This window comes from Esox lucius, chromosome 25, assembly GCF_011004845.1.
Source record: "Esox lucius isolate fEsoLuc1 chromosome 25, fEsoLuc1.pri, whole genome shotgun sequence".
Taxonomy (NCBI): Eukaryota; Metazoa; Chordata; class Actinopteri; order Esociformes; family Esocidae; genus Esox; species Esox lucius.
In genome coordinates, this window is record NC_047593.1 from 12,526,678 (window position 1) to 12,549,906 (window position 23,229).

Below are 23,229 nucleotides of genomic sequence, written 5' to 3' on the forward strand. Positions count from 1 at the left end.
CATATGGCATTTAATGAGGCACGCCTTTCCATTCTTTTAATGGAGCAAAAATGACGATGCCTTATGTCTCCATCCCTTGTGAATCCGGGTTCACTGTAGGCCCACTACACCGTGGGTCATTTTCAGTCCCTCAGATTTGGGATGTTCATAGGGGAACGGCGCAGCCGATAAAGCCCGTCTCCCAGAGTGACAGGAATAATAGAATCATTATTAATTAGTTGCATTCTGGTTTTGACTTCTATTGTGACAGCTACTACCGTTGTTTTTCACAGAATGTAGAACACCTACAACCGTACTGGCTCTTTTTTTTTCTCTTCAGAATGGAGACGGCAACAGTGCCATGGGTTGTATATTTAAATAGACAAAAGGCTCTCCCTGAGCCATGATCAGAAAGACACTGATATACTCAATTTGAGAACAGACAGCACAGGAACCTAGCCTGAAAAGCACACCTTCATTATCATCATATTTTTTGTCAGGCCGGGTCCATATTAGCCTGCTTGTTGGCAGTGGGAGTAAGCAGACCAGAACCCCCCCCACCACCACCACCACCACATCTACCACTTAAAGAAATGTACCAGTGATGGGGAATCTCCTCAGTGGGGCGTGGGCAAAAATCTGGTTGAATGACCAGCCTGGATCAAAAAAACAGTGGGGTCGTGTTTGAGTGGGCCGTCAGGCAACCTGAGGACATCAACAGGCACGTCGTACAATCCGTTGTGTTTGCAGGGCGGGCGGGGCAGAGATTGACTCCACTTCTCTGGTGACATTCTCCAACCCGGAGGGGGTTCTGCGCACAAAAAAAGCCTCGAAATATCTCGCTGTGCACGGTATCAGATGCTGGGCATGAAATATTCATATTTGAAAGTGGACCTGGAATGAATGGAGGTTGGCGTGGTGGCAACACTTTAGCCCTTCCGAGAGATTTCTATAGCCGCCACAAATAGTTGTCAGTCAGAAAATCACTTCCTTGTCAATTTCTTTGGATGAGAGTGTGGCAGAAGGGGAGGGATACTAGAAAGCGTTTTTCGCAACGGCTGCTTTAGAAGATGCCCCCTACGGCCAACACAGTGCCCTTATTGGTCAGTAAGGAATAGAGGTCAAATATAGTGCATAGGCCACCGATTTCAGACAACCAATGTAATTCTCTTCTGAAAATTACAATCAAAAATAAACAAGCGCTTGTGCCTTCCTCCCATATTCCGAATCACACACCCGACCCGCGAAGGTAGTCGAAAAGCACCACAGTGAGATTTTAAAACCTCTTCTCATGGTCAAACCACTCATGGTCAGACCACGTGCTCAAGACCTCCACTGCCTGGGTTGACGCAGCGGCCTCGTCCGACACACTAACAGTTTCCCCTTGCTCCCTGTTTTTTTCTCCCAGGTTCCCCCCGTAACGACGAGATACCTTTTAACTCCTCCGCCAGAGTCGGCCATCAATGATTTACCGTTGTCTGTTTAAAATTTAAAGTGCCACACATTTACGTCCTCCGCACCTGCACTTTCACACTGTCCACCCGCCCCCTCCCTCTTTTCCCGGTTTTTCCACTCCATCTTCCCCACCTCCTCCCTCCTATCCAATAACGTCGCCGGTGACAATGAGTTCCCGCTCTCTACGCCCGAGCCGTGGGATGTTAAATCAAATGGGGGGGGCACGGGCCGCGGGCTGTAAGGCCACCGTCCGGGCGCCTCCGATTACGCCTTCGACTTAATTGGTGGCGCTGGAGAAAACTATAAATTATTTAACAGCGATCGAGCTAACTGTTGGCTCGGATGAAGCTTCTCAAGCCAGCCGCGCAGGACTAGTGGTATAATCTAGCTATCTGGGAGCGCACATGAACGCTGGCAGAAAAGACGCCCCTGATGTACAAGAATTATATACTCCCCAAACATTGAGAATAAATATATATATATATATATAGATATATAAAAAGAAAGCATTGATGGAAAAAAGTGGAGAACCAGGGAGGGAAGGAGGACCAGGAGAGGCCCTGGCTTCTCATCAGTAGCTCAGGGCAGAGGGTATCTCACAGGGAGGGAGGAAGGCACTGGAAGTGTATAATTAAGCGGTCTGCGTTGCGGCTTGGAAGGCAAAATCCTGTTGTCTTGACAGGAGCTTAAGGTTGCCCTTTAGGTAGAGACCACGCGAGGAGGCACAGGAGAGGAGGCGTGTTTTTCTCCCCTCTCTCAGACCCCCTCCGTCAAATTAATCTGCGGTTTTAAAGCTTGAATAAATCCAGTAAGTTAGAAGATCCGCCGATCTGAGAAGCCGTCCGTCCCTCAGGCTTTTTTTACCCTCCACTCGCCTTGCTACTCTACGCCTGAAGAGATTGGCCAGGAGGGAGGGGGCACGGGGTTATCTCCGGGGAGGCAAAGGTTGGGGGAGGGGGATCGGGGGGTGAGGAGAGGCAGAAGAGGCCACAGATTCGCGCTTATCTATTCTGAGCACACCTAAAACAAATTAGACCCGGGCCGCCGTCCCTCCGACACGTCCGTCGGTTATTTGGCTCAGCCTCGCTCTAATTAAGCGACTAAAGATGCATCCCGGCTCTCTTTCTCCTTAAGGTCCCGTCTCCTCTGCCTCCAAGCCTTCAGGGGCATCTTTTCTAACAACCAAAATGGTTTCCAGGGCCAGCCAACGTTGTGCAGCTGCCCCCTTTTCATCTGCCCCGCCGAACGTATTCCATGTCAGGAGAGACACACACAAAGCGTTTTTTTCCAAGAAACTCTGACGCAATGGCGGTGGCCTTTGACGTACGCTAATTGAGAGGAGTTTTTTTATTTTATTTTTTCTCCGGTGTGTTGCATCACAGGCAGTAGGATCAGATTATCGGCGCTGGCCAGTCCCACACCTTTAAGGCCGGTTCATCATCTGTTTCTGTAAGTATTGAGTGGCAGCAAACTGTGCCAATGTTCACAGCATCCGAGGACACATTGGAAGTCCCAAAAATATTTGGGGAATCGTCCCCTCGTCTCTCAAGCAGGCTATGGCGACAGGCTTGTGCTGTTGGTATCTTGCAGAAAACATATGAGGCAGCTACGGTCTTGCGTACGATCCTCGGACCATTCTAACGGCTGCGATAATATCTCCGCGACGGCAAGTTGTTAACTAAGGAGCTGGATTGCCAAGGACACACGTGTGTCGAGTAAAGCGGGAGACCTAGCAGACAAACTGAGAATAAAGGAGAATGAAGCAGACAGTTGGCCTTCAAAATGGCTAGACTGAAAATGATATGCTGTGGGCCTATAACAAGTACTACAATCTGAATTATGCCTTTGCTGAATATAAGGATGCTTTTGAGAATGTCTATGGTCTGTGATATCACAAACCACTTTGATTCACCAGATCACACGGGGAAGGGAAAGAGGGTCATGAACAACGCCTCGCTCCTCAGCGAGCACAACACATCAGCCATCTTTGAAACAATCAATTCAACAATCCATAATAATGAAATTACAGTTTATCGCTGTCTTAAGTCATGAATATGAATGAATTTCTATGCATTTTTTAAGATCGCTCAATGAGGAATAATAGCTTTAGCGCGTGGGGAAACAGAGAAACTTTCTCATTCCCACTGACAGCCCCTAGCAATGTTTCAATAATTCATGGTGCATTTAAGCAGTATCTATCTCACACTTTCAAACTGTTTATGAATACAACCTCCTCTGAATCGCGCTGGTAGAGAAATGGATATACATAAAGTATTACTCATAGTCTGAGTCCTTCCCTAAATCAACTACATTGTAACTCTAGAGGGAGAATACTACAAATTAAGTTATTAAAATGAGAGTAGCACCAGTTGGGAAGTGTCAACAACACACGTTCACTCTACGTTTTCACTAGCGTCACTCCTGAAAGTGACTTCCTAATGTCACCCGTTCGTCCTCCAGGTGAAGCGTGACCTTCTGACCTACAGAGCCAGGTCAGAACAGTAACGCCATCACCTCGCTGACGCACGTGAGAAGGGGGGCGGAGGGGGCGGTCTCAGGCCGTCCCACCCGTGGCTCGACCCAAGACGACCGTCCTCGAGTTCAAGCGTGGCCAACCGCCCGACCCCGACCGCGGGCCCCAGACCGGGCAGAGGTAAACGCTCGAGAAACGTAAGGTTAGATGAGACGCCTCATCTGCGCCACGCTAATCTATTCCGGGGCCTGGGGGCGAGCGAGGGAACGGGCGAGAGACAGAGAGAGAGGAGCAGAGAGAGATTGCTGCAGAACAGAATAGCACAGCAGTGACACGGGGCAATCCTCCAGGGCCTTGCATTAGCTCGCTAAATTAAAGGGGGTATTAGATTAAATTGGCTCTCCGATTGCAGGGGTGTGAGTAAAATTCTGATTTGCATTTTTTCCACCGCTGCTTAAGATATAATTAGTTCAGGGTGATTCCCATGTGAAAAACACTGCCAGCCAAACCTATTCGGCTGTTGCCACCAGCTATAGTATCATAGTCCTTAGGCAAGAGATGTACAAGCCGCTAATGTTTACATGCGGAGTGTGTGTGTGTGGGAGGGTGGGTTAGTGTGTGTGTATATACATATGAGTTTGCGTATGACAGTGAGTTTGTGCATGTGTGTGTGTATACATTAGGAGTGTGTTTGTTTAAGTTGACAATGTGCATGGGGCTGATTGGTCCCTGTAAGCGAACCGACTTGCTTATGTTTCCCCACACGTTCTTGGTCTCCACATTGGACCATGCGCAATTGTTTGGAGCACACGCGAGAAAAGGTGGTAAAAACAGGATCTAAACATATCCAAACCAAGCATGTCTCACTGAATTCACACCTTCTACGATGCCTTTAAACACCACAAACACACCAACCCCTCCACACAACTTGATTCTATAATTACAGGTACCAAGACAAAAATAACAATTACCATTACCGTTAGAGGAGGTAGCCCATAATATGACTTGCAGAACCCACAAGTCAACCACCCGTTTCTTTTCTAAAAGCAAGTTTGGATTTGTTTTTGGCAACCTTCCCCCTCGGTAATTCCAACAGTCTTGGTTGGCAAATGTATGTTTTTCTCAGAACGAGCAAAACCATTCATTAGCCGTGCAATGCCTCCTTCCTGGACACCTGCTTGACAACACCTGTTAGGCCCTTGGATGTGGAGGCAACATCAAATGAGCTTCCTTCTTAAAAGCTATCAGCCCACCCTGATTTGTATTCCTGTACGGGACACCTGTAACCCACGGCATTTAAAATCTGCAGCAAATGGTTTTCGGATGGAGGTGTGAGGGCCATTTTGTCCGCACTGGGTTTAGACGTGTCATATGAGGTGAGACTGATGTTCATGTGCTGGTAATCAAGCCAAGTTTAGCTGTAACACTAACCTGGTCCCAGGCCGTATAGCCTAAGGTCTTTCTCAGGTTTGACACAAACAGATCTGGGACCAGTCTACGAAAACACGGACCTACCTGTAAAACAGGTAACAAGGATTGTGTGGTTTAATGACATAGGAAAAGTCTTCATATTTGAACAGGTGTATGCGTCGTGCACAGCTAACACCAAATTCAACATTTCAACTATACAATATACTCACAGTTTACGACAGAAACCCTCATACCGTAAACCTTTTCACGGGACTGTAGTAAGTTAGTTCTGGGTAGTCTCATGGCTAATTCTGTGTAAATATTCATAACCAGAAGCATAGCCATCAAATTATCTCCCTTATCATCTATTGGAAACAAACAGAATCCTGGACAAATTGGTAATATGATGAATAAATAATGACGAGGTGTAACAGCATGTCCTATTCCATTACTTCACAAGATGATCCTCAACCTGTATGTATTAGCATACTCACTCAGGTCCTGTGAATTATTTACCACTTGTTAGGAATCAGTGGTTCCGCGTGTTTATGTTTGTTTTAAGGAGGTATGGGAAGGAACAACAGGTCCAGCAGTCATGCAATAACCAAACACTGGTCGTTGTACCGCCAAAGAGTAACAAGGAACCACCCATTTACGACGCACGTTGCTATGACGACCAAGTTCAGGAAAAGAAAAGAAGGACTGGAGAAGAACGAACAAACTCAAATGTGAAAGGCGATGCGTTAAACTACGTGATTTGTATCAAGAAGTCTTTATATACACATTCATGCCACCTAACTATTAAATCACTGTTCTAAACTCGCCTACTGAAGCAGCAGGATAAACATAATCATGTCTCACATTTGACAACTCCATTTGTATTCCCGCCACAGTCCTTTATAAGCAAATGTCAGACACCAAATAAATCAATTAAAATCTAGCAATTAAATCCACCACTGGCCACTCAATGTAGAGGGCATTTCAACAGAATGCTCTTGCTCGCTGTCAATTATGTTTGTTTATTTCTTCTCTTTCCTTCTCATCTTTAAAAACCAAACACACATCCGCACACATCCATTCAATAATTTCTAGCATTATCCCATTACCATATGTACTGTATATCATACCAAATAAAACTTAAAACCTTCAAAAGTCATCCGTTCCACAAGTTGTTGACCAGTGCTATTGTTGCTGTTTTCAAGCAGGCCTACATCCTGCCTTTAAAAACTCATGCACATTCATAATGGCTCAAATAGAATAGAAAATGATTTCACCTCAAAATCCCTACCCCCAATCAATGTATATAGGATCAGGGGAACTGAATCTGTCTGGTTGGCTTTTATTTCGCTAACCCCATCTCCATATTAAACCTGGGAGTGTTATGAGAGACAGAGGTCATCAGCTGACCATGCCATCACTCTCATCATCTCGAGGTGGTCGGCCTGTGGGGGCCGGTGCTTTGTGGGAAATCCATCCTTGCCACCCAGAGACGGTCTCCGTAATTGGTTAAAATGACCGGGGTGCAAAGAGGGACGGCACTCCCTCTCTTCTATTCTCTTTTCTCTCTCTTTTTCTTTCCTGAAAACCATTTCCCAGCTCTGGCTTGGAGCTAAGCCAAGCCCGGGGTTGTTCGGATGCGTTCCAGTCCCAGCCTGACTGGCAGCAATTATGGGGTGTCTGAGCCAAGCTCAGCTTGCGCTCCACACAAACACCCCTAATTACTGCCAATTAGGCTAGGCGGGTAGGCAGATTGGAGAAGCTGGGGGAATGTTCAGGCATGGGTGGGCATGGAAACAATTTTCAAGAGCTTAGAAACGTGACTGGATGAAAAGGTTAATGCTTTGGAGTGAGGGGAGGGAACAGAGACTGGGGGGGGTAGGAAATAAGGATATAGGGATAGAAGCCTAACAATAGGAAATGGGACGAGGCAACCCCACCACCCCCCAGCCACCCCCTAACCCAGTTATATTTGCTCACCTCCAGCGACGAGCCGGGCTTCTTTTTGAGCTCCTCGCATTTCCTGAACTTGCAGATCTGGTGGCCCGTCTTGCGGTTCCGACAACTGCTGCACACGCCGCAGTTGATTAGCCTCCTGCAGGGTGCACACACCCCGCACCGTTTCCTCTTCTTCTTCGCCGGGTTCCCGCCGGACGCCGAAGAATTATTCTGCGGGCAGTCTGCCAGATTGGCAATTTGAAACGCACTGTCTGTAACGGCTGCCGAAGCTGCGGGGGAGTGAAGGGCTGTCATGACGATGACCCCGGGAGGTAATGAGATGCCCCCTAAAGCCGGAATGGCGGAAAAAGTTCCGACGCGTTCCTGGAGATTCATTATCTCCGCTTCGCCGGCGCCGCATTTCAGCTTGTTCATGCATTCTCCCGCTAAAGGTCTGCAGTGTTCAGGGGATAAGGTAGAGAGGAAATTATTATTTGCCATTTGCTGTAGAGTCTCTGGCGGCGCGCCAGGCTTCCCCGGCCTCTGGGAGTCATTCCTGTGCATGCTGGTCCTATTAGGGTTTATTGCCGCTGATTTCCTCCCCCAGAGCATGGCGTTATCACAGTTCCATGGGGACATGCCAATCCGGGCACTGGGGAAAATGGGCGTCGTGATGCGGGCGATCTTGGCGGTCTGGCCGAACGCGCCGTTGGTTTTGTAAAAGTTTGCGAAAGAACGGTACCGTTCCATCTCGGCGTTATAATCCAAAAGCTGACTTAATCCACCATCCTGAAGGTTCTGTAGGTTCTGCAAATTCTGCAGGTTCTGAAGATTATCCTTTTGTAAAAGGGACACATCTGCGTTTTGTCCATTCTCAATGCAGAGGGCATTGTTTATATTAGACATGGCTGCAGGACGAGTTAGAAAGGTTAACTGGGGATGAGTCTGGGGTCGCCGTTGACGGGGGCCTTGGTCAAATTAGAAGTTGCTGGTTACCACCAATAATATGTCACCATCCTGCTTCTATCTTCTCCAGTACTAGAACACAGAGAACAAGCAATTACAGATACAACAGGTAAACAACATCCACAACATCAGTCTTCCTTCCCTCAAGTTCATTCTTCAGATAAAAGACTGTAAAAGACCACAAAAGGCATTTGACGAATCAGCAGGCATGTCATTGATTTATTTTCTTTTTCTGGCTGTTTTATAATGAAATGTACAGTAAATCAAAATACTCTCCTTCTCTACTGACAACAGTATGATTGCTGTGACATACCAACATGTCGTTATAATGGGATGCAGAAATTAGCATGAACCTGAAGGAAGCACTAGCTCTGTCAGAAAGAGACTTTCAAGAATATAATACTGTTGTCAAAGGATTCCTGGATATTTTTAAATAGGTCTTATCCATTATTTATGTCATGGTATATAGTGGTAATGAATAAACAAACACATGTGGATATGACAGAATCAAGGCCGCTCAATCAAATAATATAAGCACAATATTTAACGAAATCACACACAATCTCACTGATATAACAAACACCTCTAAAAACAAACCTGGCCATTCTCACTCTGTTACTCTGCTAAAGTTGCATCAGTAGATCCTAAACATGTTACTACATGTTACTTATTACTGAAATCACTGAATCAGGACACACGAACCAGCTCGTACTCAAAAGAGGTGGACAAAGCTTTCTGTTATTTTCAGTATCACTGACAGAATGCTAAATGCTATACGGTACGGTTTCTGTGTTAACCCACTCCCGTTGACTCTTTAACAGCACCTGGCATTCATTTGCAGGTCCTAGGCACTGTTAGATTTCTCCACTGACCGGCAGACACTGGTGAATTTGAATCCAACCCATGAAGCTAGGGAGACAGACCTCCACACCTCCACAGACAGCCATAGTCTCAGGTGCCTGAGGGGGAGAGTCAATTTCCTCTTTGCCTGTCTTTCTCCACCCTCTCTCTCTCTCTCTTGCTTCCAGTCTGTCTGGATTTGGTTTCCACTGATAAAAGCCCCATTAGACACATCTCCCACCCTCGCACCATCCGTCCTTCCATTACCTTTGTCAGTCCCTCTCCCTCTCTCTCTCTCTCTCTCTCTCTCTCTCTCTCTCTCTCTCTCTCTCTCTCTCTCTAATTGCCAAAGCTGATCCATTGCGGGGAAACACTAAAGCATTTCTAATCACTTCCATGGTACAACCCAACAGCTGGCTTCGAAAAAAAGGAATTATAAATATTCACAGTGGCACCATGGAGCCACAGAAAGAGGCAACATATTGGGTGGCCTTCTAGCACAGCCGGAATTATAGAGCACATGTCCTTCCTCAATACCACTGACCACAGAAAGTAGTTTTGCCCTGTCTGCTCAGCTGCAAAATGAAACTAAATCCTGGGATCATAAAGTTAATGGCAATTGAGTCCAACCATTTGTTTTAATAAAATCCACATATATTCTTTTCAGAGTGAAATACTACTTTTTAATTATTTTCTATTTATTATACAACAATGAATTATGACATTGTTTAAAATCTGACATACCTGATAATATTAATCCAAACATTATCCATAATCCAAATGTGTAATATTTTCAGATATTCAGTGGAAATGAAACAATGTCGTGGTGTGCTATATCCAAAAGCACCCCACCGTCGCCAGTAAACAAAACCGTCCATGCTTCAATGATCGGCCCTGTTCGCGGTCATTATTACTTAATCAATTCACCCCAGGAGCAAAATACGCAGCCCAAAGGCAATCAAGTCACGGCAATCGATTCGAAGCCTGTAAACAAACTTTAGAGAGACAGAAATGTTCGATTCTTAGCGAGAGAGAGAGGGCAGGAGAGAGGGCAAGAGAGAAAGAAAGAGAGGGAGACAGGACAAAAGTAAGTGGGCTACAGTAGCCTACGTCCGATGACGACCGACGAGCTTTTGTGTTGCTGCCTCTTGCAACACAGTGCCATTAATTATCAGCAGCCTGGTCCGTCACAGACACTCAGACCAAAGGTCATGCACAGAAGATCAGTGGATCGGGTCTGGCCGGTACAAATAAACCGATTGACCACAATTAATCCGACAGTACCTGGATCACTTTGCCGCCCGCTTTAACCGACGTAAATCAGGTGGCAGTCACGGAAGAAGAGCATGCAAAAAATTTTATTCTGCCTGGACTGGGGAAAATGGAAGAGCATCACCTACCTACCCAGGTTTCTGACAAGAAGAAATCCCAGACGCCTACCAATCTGCTGCCAACACAGAGCGGCACATTAGCCTACCGCAAGGCGCGATGGAGAGAAAACAACACCAGGATGTGTGAAAACGCACAGCCACACAGAAAGAGTGTGCTCAAAACAAAATGAGCATTTTAACAGATTTTTTTTCCTGCCTTAAAAAAAAGTAGAAAAAAAGAGCAAACTATGCCTACAGGCGATATCGAGCTTTTAGTGGAGAACCTGTTTATTATTGTCAAACCGACGAGCCGCGGGCGGGGGTGGGGGGTAAATAACGGTGCGTTATAGGTGTTTCCTCTCGCTTGGTCCGGGGTGCATTGTGTGTGGCTGACTAGTGTTAGCTCGGTGCTGTCTCCTGTCGCTGTGTGTGGCTGATTGGTGCTGAGGTGAGGAAGCTGGGATGTGGACACCTACTGATCATTGGCTAGAAATTACTACACGAGGAGCACTCGGGAGGGGGGTGGCTTAGGGCGCTCTGCTGGGAAATAGCTCTGGGAAGCTGCGTCTTAACCTTTTGTCGTTGATTTTCACTCTCTCCCCTCGCTGTTTTATTTCATATGGACACATGACGAGGCGTTTAGAGAGGGTTGTCATTTACAGCATGCGTCTTTTAATAGGGATTTGCGCTTGGTGTGAGGGAAAACTTGTCAAATTAATTTGGATTGAGTCGTACAGTGATTAAGATAAAATGCCTCCTACTCGGGGTGTTTTTTCTCCCCCCACATCCGTGAACGACAGCTATAATTACGTAGACCTGCGCGTGCGACCGCGGGGATTCATCACGATTAGGCTATAAATCCTTCCCGGTGGCCACAAATGCCTGGCTCCACGCACGTACTAGGAACGCATGGATGCACACACATTTACTCCATGTGCCAATTTGTGATACGGTATATTCAAGATGTTATGGAATATAATTGCTGGCTAATGCGAGTGAAATATAGAAAAGGCCGTAAATTATTACGAAATTATGGCACCAATCAATTTTTATAACAATAATTACATATAAATAAATAACAGAAAATATAGATTTGTGATCGGTGAAGTTGCCTAAAATAATTAATCATACTTTTCACCAACAGATGAGATATAGTTGGTGAAATGTTTTAATTATCATAAATATACATAAAAAGTCTAGGCTTAATAATTTCAATATTGTGTGTATTTTCCCAAATAGCTTCAAACGTAAATGAGCTACATAAAAGTTTAACTTTTAGTTATGGAAGGTTAGATAGACTGACAGAACAGTTAATCATATTGAAACCCATAAAAGCTTTGCATTATCTATGGACTCTACTTACCATCTTGGGATTTGTATTCGCTTGTATTCGCAACAAAGTTTTAAAAAATTGGCGCTATTAGCTCAACAGTTGATATTAGTTAATATAATTTAGATTTCCTAGTCGCACTACCTGGGAATAAATTGCCCCATTTTCTTTTCTGTACATTTTGTTGCCGGCAGCAAATCTAACTAGCTAGCCTGCCAAAAGTAGGTAAATTCCTAATTGAATGTAGGTGAATTCCAACTGTATTGTAGGGAAGGCCAAATTAGATACATTCCAATAATACAGAGGCTACAGAGGCCACAGTACAAAGTGAACAGGACAGCACAGTTTATGGCTGGTAAGTAAAGTTAGCCAGCTCAGGTTAGCTAGATTTTCTCTTAAAAGTTGTTTGTCTCCATGACGTTGACAGTTGCATTGGGGGTAGTTCCGAAGATACAAGAAATTCTGTAAAAAAAATTAAATAAATTAAGCCAAAATATAACAACCATATTGTGACTATGACTAAGTTATCACGTCTTTGATCATAACGTGATGTTACTTAGGTGAGTGAAAACTCTTACTACCTACTCTTTAAATACATACTTTTTAAAAAGAATAATGTAGACTCCCTTCTATTGTTATACTTTAAACGTGTGAAATACCTATTTTTGGCCGGTATTCATGAAGATTACTGATCTAGGATCAGTTTACCCAGTGAGATCAAGATGAATATAATTACATGGCCATGGTGGAGTGGTATACTACTTAACAAACTACATCTATTCAGGCTTGTGTAAATGTAGCTAGTTTCAGATACCTGAACATTCAACTCAGTCTCTGTCTATCAGCTAGGTAGACATCTTGCAAATTCAACATGTGTGAAATGGGCCTTGCCATCTTTCTTTTCTTGCTTATAGTCAATGTAGTTAACTATAATTATTATAAAGAACTATAATTAACCCCCAATCCAACTGATTGTATAGTTTGAGTTTTAATAAAAAAAAAACATTTTGTGTTCTTTAACTTTCAGATGGTAAGCCACTTTTGTATGACCGATTATCCCCAACTGGCCAATGTTATTTAGTCTTTGTGCTGGTTTCTGGTCCTTGATCAGCACTCGTGAACATGTTGTGTTGTGTGTGAGGTGGTAAGACCTTTAAAAGATTCTGGGTGACTCTGCCATTATTGTCATCATTGAGTGTAGACAAATGGCAATAAGGTACAAGCAATACTGGTGTTTCATTTAACAAGTCTTTTGAATTCGTAGTGACATTTGGAAATTTTACTTGTATCGGTGTAGTAATGCATTAATTACAGTGCTGACAACTTTGCTGACAAAACCACAGAAAAACTATAGTTGGATATGTGCAGTAATAATGCTCATTGTCTCGCCACACGTGTCATTTGGATATTCAAGAAATGCATCACTATGAGCCATTTTAAGAAACAACAGTGCTTCTTGTCAGATAAAGTGAAACCACGTGATAGTCATATAACTGTTGTGTTTATAGGTTACTGGACATTGCAGTTAGCCCGTGCCTCCTCAACATTATTCCTATACAGCCAGAATCGGAACCGGCACATTCACGCCGCACGTCTTCGTCCAAACAGCCTAACCATCGCAGAGAAAGAAATCTGTTAATCTCACGAGCATCCACATTACCCTAGGGAACCTGGCCTAGGTGGTCCATACCTCTGCCTGGCTAAGCCACATGAGATATTATCTGGAGGCTGGTTCTCTCTGCTGGAGTAGCATGAACGAGCCCCCACACGGAAGGCCTTTGATCCTGGCCGTGTGGCCCCTCCTCCCCTCCTCCTCCGAGGTTTTAAGAGAACCCAGAGGAGTAACTAATGACGGCGATGCCAGATTTAAGTGTAGCTAGCGTTTAGTCAATGGAAATAGGATCTGGGATGAGTAAGGTCACATGACATGAGACGTGAGCTGGTGGATTTGACGGCTGGCGTGGGTCCGCTGATTGTCTAGTCGTTCTTCCCGTCGCTACCTTAACTGGGGCGTGAGATGTTCATTGGCGTGAGGTAGAACCGCTTTAACTGTCACCAATTACTTTGTGAACGTCAATTAAACTAAATCGTCCCAATGTAAAATCCATTGTACACTAGCTTAGGAAAGACCACATGTGAACTGATTCACAATATTGGTTGAAGGCAGAATATTTGTTGATGAAAGGTTTGGAGCAAACCTTTCATTAATCAGTATTGATTAATGGAAGGTTTGGAGCAGTTTCTTTATTAAAATATAAAATTATGAGGATTTGTTTGTGCTGCTACTCCCGGAGTTGGATGGTCTCAACCTGTCTGCCTTTTGTGGAGGCATTCCCATGAGTCCCCTAGAGCAGGAGACTGAGAAAGGGAGAGAGGTAGGGAGTTTTGTGTAGAAAAAGTGTGTGTGTGTGTGTGTGTGTGTGTGTGTTACCTATAATGAAAATATGCATGTGTGTGTGAGAGAGAGGAATGAGCGAGGGAGAGATGGGAGATTGCGAAAGAGGGAGAGAGAGAGATGAGCTGACTGCAGTGAGAGGAATAAACAGCAAGGAGATTATGGCACGGCAGTGGCGTCGTCGGTGATGCGCCTCCTCAGCGCGCCAGCGACCTTGGCTGGTGTTTATTTAGAAACCTGCCTCATTTCCTCCTCCCCTTCTCCCCCCCCCCCACACCTCCCTCCCACTCCAAGGTAATGTATGGCGCTGTCTCACCTCGCGCACATTAGCCCTCAATCCGCGGCAACATGATGCATATCACCCAGATTCACCCTGGCTGCCTCTGACATATTGGGATTTGCGCACATGCCCACACACATACTCACACACACACACACACACACACACACACTGCTCTACCATTGCCAGTTAATTGGAGTGTACAGCACACCATTAATTATACAGCTAGCAGCTTTGTTGACACACCAGACCGACTTTGACTCACGGCACATCTCAATTCGAAGGTAGTATTTTAAGGTACGAGGCCGCTTCTTTGTGGATCAAGAGAGTGCAATGGTTTATATAGAAATTTACCTGGTCCACTTGGGCAGAACCTTTTGAGATAGCTAGCTGTCAGAAAGTATGTTGTTGATTGGTTAGTGTGTAAACGACAACAAAACGTTCCCAGCCATTCACACTTAAGCATTGGGACAGTGAGACAACAATGAGCTTTCTGGGAATGTATTGTATGATCTGGACAATGTCTGTTGCCTGCTGCTTATAGTAATCTGATCCATTCTCATCCAAATAATCATGTCACTAAACAGTGTTATGCAACTGTACACAGACATTTTACCGGTCTTACCCGTACTTCGATTAGCGTTTTGAAATGTAATCGCTCGAGACATCCGCCTCAAACAGTAGGCTCAAACGACGGCAACAGCGTTTGACTTGGTGAAACAATCGACCACCATGCGTACCGCCCCCCTAAATGGCCCCACTTTGGGCAAGAACGAACCGGAGAGAGCTGGCCTCTCACTTCTGCACCGACGTGAGCAAACACAAAAGCCGTTGGTGCTCATCTGTGGAAACAGGTGGGTAGGCAGCCTCGGCAAATACTAACACTCTGGAGACAATGCTAAGCTCACCAGTCACATTCAGAATGTGGCACAGGAGGATTAAGCTTTGAGCGCTTCTGTTTTACACTCCTGGGAAAGGGTTTATTACTATCCAGCATCACACTTCAGCTCTTAGAATGTTTTTTTAAAATTATTATTCATTTATCCATGTGATTTTTTTAAAGAATCTGCTCAGATGTCTATTTTTCCCAATCTGCCTGAGATCAGGCCTGGTTGGAGTTACAGGGAGACATGGGTGTTGAAGGAAAGGTTGGATGATTTACCCGAAAGTCTGTGGTCGTTCGAGTCATGGCACAAACAGGTTTCTGGGACGGCGCTAACTAAGCGTTGGACAAGTGAAGGGCAAGAAATAAAAATTGATGGAAAGAGAAAAGAGCAGGTCTAGACACTCTGTCTGGGCCAGGAGACATTTCCATTTTGAAACAAAAAAAAGCACGATACAGTACAGTCAAAGGCATCTGTCTACGTCCGTCATTTTATAAGGCAAGGAGAAAGACGAGCTGGCGATATTCCATCATGCTGTCCCTCTAGAGCGCAGGTCTGCCATAAAATGGAGAAAACAGATCATTGTAAAAAGTGTATCAGCTACCATCAGGAAGAGGTTCAAAGAGAGGATTGTAAATGTACCCAGTATGCACATAAAAAGGCATGAATGCTCTACAGTCTGCAACCACGGAGCCCCGAATATTTTGGATCGGCCGAAAAACTAAGAGCACACAGACTCGCTGCTAAACGTCTTCCTGTTCCTCCACCTTTCGGCTGCCCCGTGCATGGTAGTCCTTAGGCTCTATTTAGGACTCATTTACACACACACAAGTTAAGACACACAAACACAGGAAAAGCGTGCATGCGCTCGTGCACTCGGAACCATCGCACCCCACACACTGCAACCCCCATATTTGAATTATCTCGCGTCAACCACATGAAAAAAACGTTTGATTCATCCCTGTCAGAACTTTCAACCATAACTAGGTCCTATTTATCTGACAGGATCCCTGCATCTAAGACACACGCACCTCCCCTGCTCCCTTTGACAAAGTTGACAATGGCAGACTCGGTGGAATCAGTACCCGGCACAACGGCGAGGGAAAATCAATGTAATGGAGCAAAACAGTCTTTAAGAGCAGCAACTAATAGGAAGCGCCAAGACGCAATTTACTCCCATTGCTGTAACCATGGCGCCTGAACTGCATTTCAGTAATAAGCAGTTTATTTCTGCACAGTGTCAGCTTTGAAGGAAGTGATGTCACATTTGGATGAGATATTTCTTTATTTCTCATTTTCACAGATATGTGTTGTACATGCTGTTACTTTCGATTTGTTTTTCAAATATAATATATTTTTGTATATCATATATGATCATTTTTGTGTACAATATATTTTATAATTTTTAGCTAGCTAGCAATTAATAGTCAAAACGCCTCAAGACGAGACATGGTATCTAGAACAAAATTAGGTAAACTCAGTTAAATCATAGAAAGGGGTGTATCGGTTGCTCACCATCGGTCAACGCTTATATTTTTATGGCCGTACACTATAAAAACCGCACTGTGCAGGGAAACGCTGCATCTTAAAGGATGCAGAAGGTGGAATCAAAGTTGAACTTCATGCCAAGCAAAGACATGGAGAGAGTAGCCAATCAAAGCTCAACATATAGCTTTCAGCCCCTACTGCATTTGCCGACAATTCTCTGTTCATACCCAGCATTACTGAACTTGATTGTACTCCCACGAGTATGGTGCAACGTGGCTGGAGTACCACTTTTTGCCCATAAAACATCAGTAAAGTGGAATCCTGATTCAAGCGTAATGGTTCAGTCACAACCGCAAACGTGAATACTGACATGAATGAACTCCCTCAGTAGAAGGCCTGAGTCACGGATCGGCTGATGATGGGAGATACAGAACCAGTGCTTAATTTGGGCCTTGTATTGCTGGCACCACATTCGGCACCTCAGATTTGGCTGTCTTTTTCCAGCTCCTATTCTCCCTGATCCGGTATCCGTCGTGCATTGTTTGGCTTTCTCCGTGTCTATTACTACAGCCATTTTGATGTAGCCTCAGCACCGTCTGACAAGAATATGAACGTTTTTGCTTGGTATTGTCCACTATTTGTGCTGCCGATGTGCCGGAGCTGGGGAAAAGTTATGCATTCCTCTGTCTACTGGACCAGTCTCTGTCTCGCGCCCCAATTTAGTTATGGGACCTCCCGATTTACAAATGAAGCACTGTGCATAACATCTTCTTGGATCATTAATTATTAAACAATAATGCATGAGGAATGTGGCCACAATTTACCACAGCAAGGAGTTGTTGTTAGGCACAACTCACAGTTCCTTAGTATAGGACTTAGCTGTGGTATATTTGCAATATCCGTTCAGGACAGTGATGACAAAGATAACTGCAATGAGGATAAATGTGACTGGTTGGGAGTACCTTATGTTTTTTGTTATTTTTACCAGATAAGTATGTTAAGTACACATTCTTATTTACAACACTGACCTGGGAGAGATTAGGGTTAATTGCCTTGCACAGGGACAGAACGACAAGGCTTTTCACCTTATCGGCTTGGGAATTAGAACCAACAACCTCTCGTTTGCAGGCAACGCTCTAGACTACCAGGCTACCCTGCTGCAAGATTGCTTGAACTCTGGGTGCTGCCTTCCGCTGTCATCAGGTTCCCAATGTTGTCAGGCAACGCCTATACTTGTTGGTTGCAACTTGCGTACCACGAGTGGGGGAATGTGCGTTTCAGCAGCAAAGTTCAGTGTTACAGCATTATGGAGGGGATTTGGCCTGGGGCTAGCACTAAAGGAAAAACATCAAACAGGCTAGCTTGCTATCAACAGTGAATAAGTAATAATCTCCATGCATCAAACATCTCAAAAACACAAGCTACGTAGAGAAACATCTCAACAAGGCCCGCTGGGTGAAAACGGCACCTCTGGCTCTGAGGTGTCAGTCAGTCTGTGTTGGAGAGAGTTTTGATACACATGCATAGACAAGAGCAAACACTCACAGCAACCTGTCATTTTACTCACACACACACACACATACACACACTGTATGTTCTATTATTGTTATGGGGAATATTATTCCCATTCAGATATTTTCCGTAATCCTAGCTCTAACTTCAAACACCTAACTGTCACCCTTAACCCCAAAGAACAAATAAGTCACCTTTAACCTTTGGATTGTGACAGTAACCCTGTCACAATCCAATGGGGGAGGACTGAGTGTACAACCTGAATACGAACACTTATTGCGTTTCAAGGCCAAAAAATGCTTGAGTAGGGCTTACAGGTAACAAAATCACAGCTTGACCAGGCCCACATTGATTTAGGTTTGCTAATTAAATGTCCCAGTAAACCCTTTAATGTGCGCGATTTCACTAATTTCGCAATAAGCAAACAAAATCTGTTATTTCACTACTTGTACATAGGTACAATTATCTCCACAAAAGTACTGTCATAAACGTCCATTGCTATTTAGATAAATGTTTCTCTAACCATTTCCCCCCTTTTCACTTTTAGGGATCTTCAAGGCGGGATCAAAATGTACCTATCTACGTAGAACAGTTTTCTTCACCAATTGCAACGTTTCAGTATTATCCCCCAATGCATATGTTTTCCTTGTGCATCATGCCACATTGAGTTGACACGTTTTGTATAGCCTATAGCACTGTTATTAATCAGCTTCCTAAAAAACCCAGGAGTCAGGCAGAAAATGGATTACGTTTGTGCCATGACAAGCATGCAAAAAAGTTATAATTTCTCTCCAGTTTTACACATTTTCATCCGGTAGCCATTGGATTAGCCAGATTCAATCTAGTTGTTTGAGCTGTAGCGTCGCTCTAATTACTTTGGCAACAAGATCTGCTGGTCAGAAATACCTGATTGTAACAGTTTGTGCTAATCTCAAAGCTAGTTCAAGTTAATGTTTTTGTCTTTTGACATAGCTGAACTAACGTGAAGTCGCTAAACGCTACCCAGTTACACAAGCAGGTAATAGCTTGCATTAGCTAAAAACGTAGCTACCTATACAATCGTGCCCTACATTGACTTTGACATTTAATAGACGTTCTCTAGTAAACCTATCATCTGCGTAAAAGGCTGCTTAATATTGTGCCATGTTTTGAACCGCTCGTGGATTCACTGCTGTTGGTAACATCTGTGGAGATTTTTTTTTTACAGTTGCCACTACCCATTGTTTATGTGGGACACTGAAGTTTTATGCATTTTAATGAGGATAAGTACATGCCTGTGGCATTGCCTGAACTGTCTAAAGAGGAAATTAAGGTAAAAAAGAATCAGCATTTTCCTTATGGTTATTGGCCATTATTGAGGTTCATATATTACTTGGAGATTAAGGTGATACTTAACATATCAGGCAAACATTAATGAGATTTGATGTTGAGTGTGCAGGAACATGGAGAAAGTGCTGTCAGCTGCTAAATCCTTAGTCTTACTTTTTGCATTAATGTGCCATAGGAATGACCTCTCTGGACAGTGTAAGCTTTGACAACAGCCAAGTTGAATGTGAGAATTTATGTTATTGAAATAGATTTTCTTGCATTGAGGCTTCTCGTAAATGTGCACTTTAATTTGTTTTAATAAAAAAAAATATCTGTAATCTGTAAATATGGGTATTTAACCTCTGTTGGTCCACAGATGCAAACAGTAGGCAAGATGGCACAGGGCCTGAATGCTAGTCCTAGAGGAAATAGACATGGTCATGGGAATACAAGCAGCAATGCCGTGCAATGGAATCATAAGCGGCAAACTCAGTACAGGAGGGGGGAACGTATAATGCAATGACGTCACCCAGACATTTAACCGAGGGTAGAGTCAGGAATAGCGCAATTTTTTTAGGGGAAGATCTTAAGTTCCACAGACTCGAAAGGTTAAAATGGAGAGTCTTCATCTGTAGACTTGCTCTATCAGTTCCCACAGGACATACAGAGATAGCAGCAAACTGTCATTTAAAGAAAATGACCAGCCCTCATTTATGGCGCCATTGGAGGAACGGTATGTCCATAGCGTACTACAGCCTGAACTCATATGTGTCCTTGAGGCATTGGCCCAGACCGCTGGACACGCCTCAAACGCAGCCCTGACATTTAAAGTCGTGCCTCGTGTCGAGAAATCGGATGTCTCTGGGGCAGAAATACCTTAGCAACAGGAATCATTAGGCCGCGTATTTCGCACCAGGGCCTTTCCCCTTCCCATGTCCCCCGCTGCACTGCGGGCCCCACCAACACCTGAGGGACACGTCTAACATAATCACTGTACGTGATAGGACTCTGCCCATTTGGAGCACCTTGTAATAATGTCCCAGGGTCCCACCACGTGGCCAGATAACGGTGGCGGCATGCCTTCATCCATGCGGACGACACACGGCACTTGCGTCCTTAACGGACCTACGGGAAATCCAAGTGTACCGCGACCATCGGATGAAACTGAGGCAGGTCGGAGACAGGCAGCTCTTCTATGAGGTTCGCTCTGATACCCGGAGAATGAACGTGGCGGGGCAAGTCTGAGGGGTGTGTTAACACACTTTTTACTACAAGGCAGTCATCTAAATACCCACCCTGTGCTAGGGGTAAATCAGCATAGAAAATATACGTCTTTGGGTTGTAAACCCACTTTTGAAATTTGCTGACTCAGTGTCCGGCCCGTTTTGGGGACCAGGATGGACTGACCGTACCAGCCGCCCCTGGTCGCCAGTTTCTGGAGAAGTGAGGAGTTGTCCTTGGATACGACTAGTACTGCAGCCACTTCGACAGACAATGCTATTAACCCCCGGAATGGGAGGGTCTTATCTCTGTCATGTAGGGCTGAACAGGCCTTTGATTGACTCTAGTCTAGCTGAGACTGCTCTGAAATTCCACACCATTTGCTCCTTACCTGGCCTTTCACCTGACTTGCATGAAGCCAAAGTTTGGGGGATGACCGAGGCGTTCCTGCCAGGCGTCAACGTTCGCCGGAACAAAACCTGTCTTACTTGTGTAACGACTCAGTCAGCAAAAGTCATCACACACAGACAGAAAGGGCAAGCAGAGACAACCGAAATATGTGTGTATGTAGATAGATGGAAGCAATGTCAGAGGGCAAGGTCTAGGAAACCTTTCTAAGTCAGGGACCAGTAAATTAAACGTGGTCCATGAAGCAATTTCATTCTCTATTTTAAGACACATCGGGACTATTGCATTTAAAAAAAATGAAAACATAATAAACATTTTGTAGTTAGAGAGCACTATGTGCCAATCACCAAATAGCAGATAATTGGAAATGACTTGCATAATTCTGGTTCTATGAACGAAGTGAACTTTTCAATGAAGTATATGCTTTGGATAGGTAGGACAGACATGGTATAAGGACATTAACCCAGCTTGGAAGCCTTTGTCAGCTTGTTCTGACTTGAGTTTTACTGATTGGCGTGACACACCCGACAACAAGCTAATTTATTTTCTTTTTTTTTAAGCATGACACCTTTTGTTCAGTGCGATGGCGAGGGGATTAATCAATGTGGGTACAGTTTGAGCCATGATTTGTATTCAATGCAAACCCTTATTGGCATTGACAATGGGGATGATTTTCGTATTCAGGTAGCCTAGAGTGATCTACCAATCTGAGGTACTGCCTTGGTTGCTCATGTAAGGCTACAACATGGTTTCAAATCCACCACTCTGCTCTTTCGGCAAAACCCTCATATTCACCCACATTCCTGTGAATTAAAGAATAAAAATGAAAAATATATAAACACGAAAAATGTATTTAGGTTGTGAGGGTTTTATTGAGTGACCTAAACCTAACGCCCATTCTGAACACTTAATGTAACTTCAACCCGAAACCCAGGTCCTTAGTTGAAAATAGCCTTTTTTTCCCTCATGCGGTCCGGCAAAAATGTGTTCCTTTATTCTTTGATTTTGTATCCTTGTGTGTATTTTCAGTTGTCAGAAATATAGTACAAATAGGACACACGCAAGTGCAAACACACATGTACACACACACACACAGTCAAATTCATGTAGTACCGTACACATACACAAATTCAGGTAGTTACACACACACACACACACACTCACTCTCTAAATGAGATGTGGGGCTGCCCAGGCCTGAAAACAAGCTTGGTTAAATTGGAGCTAGGGACTCGTTTGTCGCTCGTATTCACAACTGCACAGCACAGCGATCTAATGAGTGGGCTTTCTCCCACCCTCTCCTAGTCTTTGGAGAGGGCTGGGTAAGGAGCAAGGCGAGACGTGAATTAATTGTAAAGGGGCAATGATGGCGAGGAAGGGCGTTGCGTGCAGAGAGGGGGAACGTCACGCTGTCTTGCGCGCAATTCCCATGAGCCTACAGGAGGGATGAACGATGGGGAAGGGAAAGAGGGAGTGCGAGAGACTACAGTATTTTGGTCCGTGAGTCAGGCAACCTTATTTGTGTGTGGGGAAAGAACGCAGTTCCATTACGAGATATGAGATTGCAGTTACTTTAATTTGACACGGGAAAGAAGAAGGCCCTGTTTTTCAGTGTTAATAGCTCTGCCAGTGAAACTATTGCCAAGGTGATGAGGATTGTAGGAGCACAGATGTTGACTGCCCTTTACACTGTAAGTGTTATGGTGGCAATACTGATCTCACATTTGGATGAAGATTATGTTATTACACGGGGAATTAAAACGCGTACACAAACCCACATTGTCCTTTGAGCGGTTGAGCTTCACGGATGGCCCTTGTGAAGGCTGGATACGTGACGCCGAGATGAATACATTGGACACATTGCCCTCTGGTGGCGTTTTGACACATGACTATTGCCCAGAGCCAAAATAAGGAGCAGTCCCTATGTAATTATTAAAAGAAATAAAACTGTTCCTTTACTGCCATGAACACAGGAACA

At 44.5% G+C, this 23,229-nt stretch overlaps 1 protein-coding gene across 6 annotated transcripts in view; it reads right to left on the reverse strand.

Moving 5' to 3' along the window:
* The window catches only part of cxxc4 (CXXC finger 4), a 74,962-nt gene that overhangs the window by 20,454 nt on the left and 31,279 nt on the right, over positions 1 to 23,229 (reverse strand). The window contains exons 1-3 of one of the 6 annotated variants that reach the window (XM_020043858.3): positions 10,463 to 10,839; positions 7,295 to 8,290; positions 5,339 to 5,422 (exon numbers count right to left, since the gene is read on the reverse strand). In XM_020043858.3, the coding sequence (XP_019899417.1) occupies positions 5,339 to 5,422; positions 7,295 to 8,158 (948 nt within the window). In that variant the 5' untranslated portion in view covers positions 8,159 to 8,290; positions 10,463 to 10,839. The other 5 variants (XM_020043857.3, XM_020043859.2, XM_020043860.2 and 2 more) reach the window with 5 other exon arrangements.